Here is a 5,426-nt window from a genome sequence, read left to right as displayed (position 1 = left end):
ATTATTATAGTAAATTTTGTTAGATCTATTCTAATTGAACTGTTCTAACATATACATTAAAAAAAAAGACTACACAAAAAAAAGGCAGTGGCAAATTTGTTATTATTACAAATTTTGTTAGATCTATTCTAATTGAACTGTTCTAACATATACATTAAAAAAAAAGACTACACAAAAAAAAGGCAGTGGCAAATTTGTTATTATTACAAATTTTGTTAGATCTGTTTTGTTAGACCGATCTAACAAGCCTTTAAAAAAAATTCCCTAAGTTAACTAAAGAATAAGAAATCACGCGTGCCAACCCTTTCATTTTTTCATCTTCATCATTCGTTCTTCTTCATCCTTCTGCAAATCCACAAACCCACGAATCCAAACCCGCGAATCCAAACCCATTTTTCATCCTTCAACATTCGTTTTTCATCAAACCCAACCACATTTAACCTTCACGCTTCAGTGAAAACGTTTTCATCCTTCCACATTTAACCTTCATCCTTCAGTGAAAATGTGAATCGTGAATCGCATCTTTTAGCCTTCATTGCCGGCGAGTTGGTCCGGCGCAGCTTTCAGTCAATTTCTTTCACTATCGAGAAGTGTTTGTGGCTTTCTCAGGTAATTTTCTAATAATTTTTGTTTGTTACCCAACAATCTAAAATTATTTCATTGTTAATTATTCTTATTATTAATCTTCAATTGATGGAGAAATTTGAATAGTAGTAGTTATCCTAATTTTCAATCATCCTTTAAAACTGCATGCTATGTGTTTGTGATATTGTCTCTGTTAATAATAAGTCTAATGCTATAATTTTTTAAACACATTTGTCAATTTGAGTTTGTGATTTGTGTTGGTTGTTGCTTAATGTGTTCATACTCTTATTTTTGAAATTGTAAAATATATCTACTATTATAATGTTGGAGAGGTATAGTAAATAATAAACTTTGTATATAGTAAAATTATTTGTCAATTAAAATAAGGTTATTAATCCAGAAATGACAATCTATAGTCGAGGGTGGATTTTCACCATAGCAAATTAACATGATCCTAAATTGGAAAGATGAAGGATAAGCGTATCAAATTTATCAGGAGTTGTCGGATCAAAATTGGCGAGATTATTGCCTGGTCCACTATTAGAAAGTACCCATGCTTCATAGGTTGTACTTAGGTGGGCGATTGAACTTGAACTTGTTTGCACTTCTGCGTAGTGGTTTTCTTTATGGATTTTCATTTTATTTTGATGTTAGTTTTATCGTTTGGTGAATATAAGTTGCAAAACCTATGTTAACCTTGATTAATTTGTGCAATGTTGTCGTATTTGCTCATATAACTCTGGTAGTTTTGCATTACAAGTTATATCTAATAAAATCTCAAAATAACATATTCCAGTTAGTTCTTACTTTATGATTGTCAAGATGGTTAGTTTATAACTGTCTGTAGTCTCTTTAGTTTTCGTGATCTCGGATTCCCATGATAGGCTGTTGAAAGGTGGCTTGTAGAGCAGTTTTGCCAATTGAGAATTCTTTGGGAGGGAGCATCCACAAAAATTGTGACCTTTTACTCAGGCACAAGTTACATATAGTAGGAGAAGTAAAATATGCAGTCCATCATTGTTTGATGGCTAAGCATGGTGTTAAACTTGAGAAATTGAAGCGTGTTCTTAGTCATCCACAGGTGTGACTCTGACATTTTATACCTTACTTTTTTTTTTCTAACTATAAACTAATCCAAAGTGGTGATGTTTTAGGCTCTTGCACAATGTGAGAACACCCTGGCAGGGTTGGGCTTGGTCAGAGAAGCAGTAGATGATACAGCGGGTGCTGCAAAAGTAAGTGGAGAATTGTTGGGAGCTGTTTTTCTTGTATCAAGTGTTTCTGTTGATTAATTAATGATCACGATTGTGTATGCTTGGCTTGCTTAAAAAATGATGCACTAGATAGCTCACGGTTTTTTTTTTTGCTCTGTGTTTAATTTTTGAAGGTTTTGGTTGACAAGTGTCCATATATAGGGCACTGGTTAAAGTAATCAAGTAATGAAAAATATTTACTGAAAGCCCAACATTTGATGCAATGATAGATTAAAAATTGTGCATTTTGATACATTGACCATTGCCATAAACTAAAGGTGGCGTCTAGGACAATACTCTAAAATTTTGTTACTTAACCAACAGACAACTTATTGTAACAACACCAGAAAGACAAAAATATCTTTTTTTCTTACTCTTCTCAAGAGTCATACCCCCCTCCTCCTCTCACTACACATGCATATGTCGTGAAGGGTATTATAGATTTTGACTCTCTAGTCTCTACTGTTATTGTTTACTTGTTTTTCAATATCAGTTATCCTAACACAGTTACAAATTATAGAATGTTGCCCTCCATGAACTACAAGATGCAGGAGTTGTTGCTAGGTACTTGCTCGAGACATTCAGGTTTGGGTCTATGTGCCAGTGTGTTTTAAATTATATGGTAGACAATTTGTGTTTATCATGGATTTGGTGACCAATGGATTTGCATTGGCAAGATGATAGTGATAATGTCACCCAATTTTTAGTGTTGGCGCGAGAACCAATACTTCCAGGCACAGACAGGCCATTTAAGGTACCTTCAAATATCATATATAGCTGAAATTAATGGACTCGCGGAATGCATCATGTCTCTCCAGTTGTTTGGTTTTATACTTAATGACATCAACATTTAATGTTGATGTTGATTGTGCTATTGAATTCTTAGACAAGTATAGTTTTTTCTTTAGAAGAGGGTCCTAATATACTTTTCAAGGCCCTTGCTGTTTTTGCCATGCGTCAAATTAATCTTTCAAAGGTTAGTTGTCTTCTTGGGGCAAGGTGCAATAATAAGATTTGCGCAATATAAAATATTTATTAATAATAATGATAAGTATACACTCCATATATGGAGACACATATTTGACACGCCACCAATGGTAGTGGCGTATCAAATACTCAAAAGCTAGGAAAACAAATAGCATTAGGAATATGAAGAGTGAGTCTGAGTCCTAAATAGAGCGTATTCAAAGACTCAAAAGCTAGGAAACTAAGGGGTAGTACACAGTTAGTAGTAGTAGTTACATCACCTAGGTTGAAATGAAGATGTTGAACTTTGTTCTTTGCAACAGAAGATATTAAAGAACTAACTTGGTTTGCATTAACAGAAATTCCAAATATTTTAACGCAAAGCCTTTCAATGCAATTAGATTTGTCCAGTAATCTTCCCACAAGATCTAAGAGGCAATTTGCTGAATTCTGATTTTTGCCGTACTTAGCTCGAGGAATTAGAAAATCAAAGACAAATAAATGAGTCCACAAGTACCTCCACTTTGCTGATAATATGAAACTTCTTACAGCATCTTTGGTAGGAAGAAAAGAAAGAATATAAATAAGAATTTGCTATTGAGTCCTTGGGCAAACTTATGAGCACCAGTACCAGTTTGTGCTAAGAATAGCTCTGGTAGTGCCTCATCCTTCTTAATAATTTTGGCCAATGTCCACATCCACTCTTCAAGAGCAGTTAGAGCTGCCCCAACTGACAATGTTCGAACGTTAAGAGAGTACTCTTCTTTCTATCTGGCTTTGTTGTGATATAGGAGTAGTAACAGACTAAATGATCAAGATGTTTGAAAATCATTTTGTTGAACATGCATGATTTTTTTAGTGTAAGAGTTATTTTATAAAGGTAATTTAAGTCTTTCATATTTAATAAAAATTTATCAATATATACAAGAATAATTCTGTAATTTTTTTCGCAAGATTGTGCTTATTGTTATGCATCCAAACCTTGAGCATTCTTCTTCTAACTCCAATCTATTACTCAAAAAACTTATTTAATTGCTATGGCTACAATGGTTACAAAGAAAACATGCATTACCCTCAAGCTGTATTAAAAAGACAATTACCATATGCACACTATGTAAGCCTTGCATTGTAAAAGCAATTATTAATTTAAACTAATAGTCATTGGTGATTGTTCTTGCAAATGATTGGTTGTTGGAATTTAAGTGTGAGTAACTAATTCTATATTGATTAGATATGAGCTAAATGAATGATATATATTGATTAGATAACCTTAATTGTGTTTATATTGAACCCAAGGTAACACAAGTAGTTCAAGTGATCAATGGTGGTGGTTTCATAAACTAGCCATGGTTGAAATGGTTCAGATGTTGTTATTTCCCTGCTCCATAGTCATAATGTGTTGCAACTGACCCTGAATCCGTGGTAATTGGAGCATTCATATTGTTAATTTGATTTGCTGCATTTAGAAAAAATATGTCAGCAGGTGTTATTTTTTTATTGAACCCAAGGTAACACAAGTAGTTCAAGTGATCAATGGTGGTGGTTTCATAAACTAGCCATGGTTGAAATGGTTCAGATGTTGTTATTTCCCTGCTCCATAGTCATAATGTGTTGCAACTGACCCTGAATCCGTGGTAATTGGAGCATTCATATTGTTAATTTGATTTGCTGCATTTAGAAAAAATATGTCAGCAGGTGTTATTTTTTTATTCCTCTATTTATAATAACATGTAGAATAAATACAATAAATGTTAATTGATATGATTTGCTAATTCAATTATTAATATAACCTTTCTATGTGTTTGTTGTTTGTGTTTCTGATTTGAAAATTTGATTTTTGAAGCTATGTGTCACTACTTGTATTGTAGGACCCTCCATTTAGGAAAATATATTTATGTATTATAGCTTATTATAGATTTTTTCAAAGTTAGTATTAATTAACTACTTATGATTTTTATGGCCACATGATTTAGATAACTTTGTTATTTCAATGTTTATAATTCAGATATTTGGAGAATCAAAACCATTCGAAGATGAAGAAATGATGAATGTCCGATAACGTTGTGCAAACTTGATTTTTGAACTAATAGAAAATGCTTGAAGCACTTGTATCATTTTAGTATCTTTAGACTGTTAATAGAAGACAATTTTTTTTTTAACTAGTGAGTATTATGTAGCTCTAAATTTGATAATTTAGATTTTGTTAAAAAATTATGACTCATTGTCATTGATTTTTAAATGTAAAGCTTCGTATGAAGTTTTGTGTTTTATGGTTGAATGAGAAATTCTAGTTAATAATGTAATATGTGAAATTATGAGGATGCATATGTAAGGGGTGAAAGTTATAAAGAACAAAAAATTAAAAAGTTAATTATTTAAATTGATTGTGTAAACTACATGTTTTTGATGACGACAAGACCACCAACTATGGACAATGCAGCAAGATCAAAAAGAAGATCAAAACCATCTTGAATGAGCTTCCAAATCCAAATAATAAATGAGTAAATATAAAGGTATATGATACAAATCAATAGTTCAAATACTTGAGAACAATTCATATTTACATATGCATTTAACATGTTTTCAAAAATCAAAAACAACATTAACAAATCATTTAAAATC

At 32.1% G+C, this 5,426-nt stretch overlaps 1 protein-coding gene across 3 annotated transcripts; it reads left to right on the top strand.

Moving 5' to 3' along the window:
- The first annotated feature begins 272 nt into the window (after positions 1 to 272).
- LOC105852874 (arogenate dehydratase 2-like) lies at positions 273 to 5,142 on the top strand. 3 transcript variants are annotated; one of them, XM_073367177.1, is made up of 5 exons: positions 273 to 609; positions 1,470 to 1,666; positions 1,740 to 1,820; positions 2,359 to 2,592; positions 4,101 to 4,297. In XM_073367177.1, exons 2-4 carry the CDS (start codon positions 1,610 to 1,612, stop codon positions 2,491 to 2,493), a joined length of 273 nt encoding a protein of 90 aa, XP_073223278.1. In that variant the 5' UTR covers positions 273 to 609; positions 1,470 to 1,609; the 3' UTR covers positions 2,494 to 2,592; positions 4,101 to 4,297. The 3 variants fall into 3 exon arrangements, with proteins under 3 accessions (XP_073223278.1, XP_073223280.1, XP_073223279.1); XM_073367179.1 differs by having other exon boundaries at positions 1,442 to 1,666; XM_073367178.1 differs by lacking the exons at positions 273 to 609; positions 4,101 to 4,297 and adding an exon at positions 4,810 to 5,142 and having other exon boundaries at positions 961 to 1,666.
- Positions 5,143 to 5,426: the final 284 nt, after the last annotated feature.

This window comes from Cicer arietinum, chromosome 4, assembly GCF_000331145.2.
Source record: "Cicer arietinum cultivar CDC Frontier isolate Library 1 chromosome 4, Cicar.CDCFrontier_v2.0, whole genome shotgun sequence".
Classification (NCBI taxonomy): Eukaryota; Viridiplantae; Streptophyta; class Magnoliopsida; order Fabales; family Fabaceae; genus Cicer; species Cicer arietinum.
The sequence above is the reverse complement of the archived record's forward strand: the minus strand, read 5'-3'. Positions and strand labels throughout refer to the sequence as shown.

Bases quoted from the DNA above. Each gene is read 5' to 3' on its own strand.
- LOC105852874 (XM_073367178.1), top strand. From the start codon at position 1,610: ATGGCTAAGCATGGTGTTAAACTTGAGAAATTGAAGCGTGTTCTTAGT. The intron at 1,667-1,739 runs GTGTGACTCTGA...GTGATGTTTTAG, and splicing joins GTGTTCTTAGTCATCCACAG to GCTCTTGCACAATGTGAGAA. The intron at 1,821-2,358 runs GTAAGTGGAGAA...TACAAATTATAG, and splicing joins ATACAGCGGGTGCTGCAAAA to AATGTTGCCCTCCATGAACT.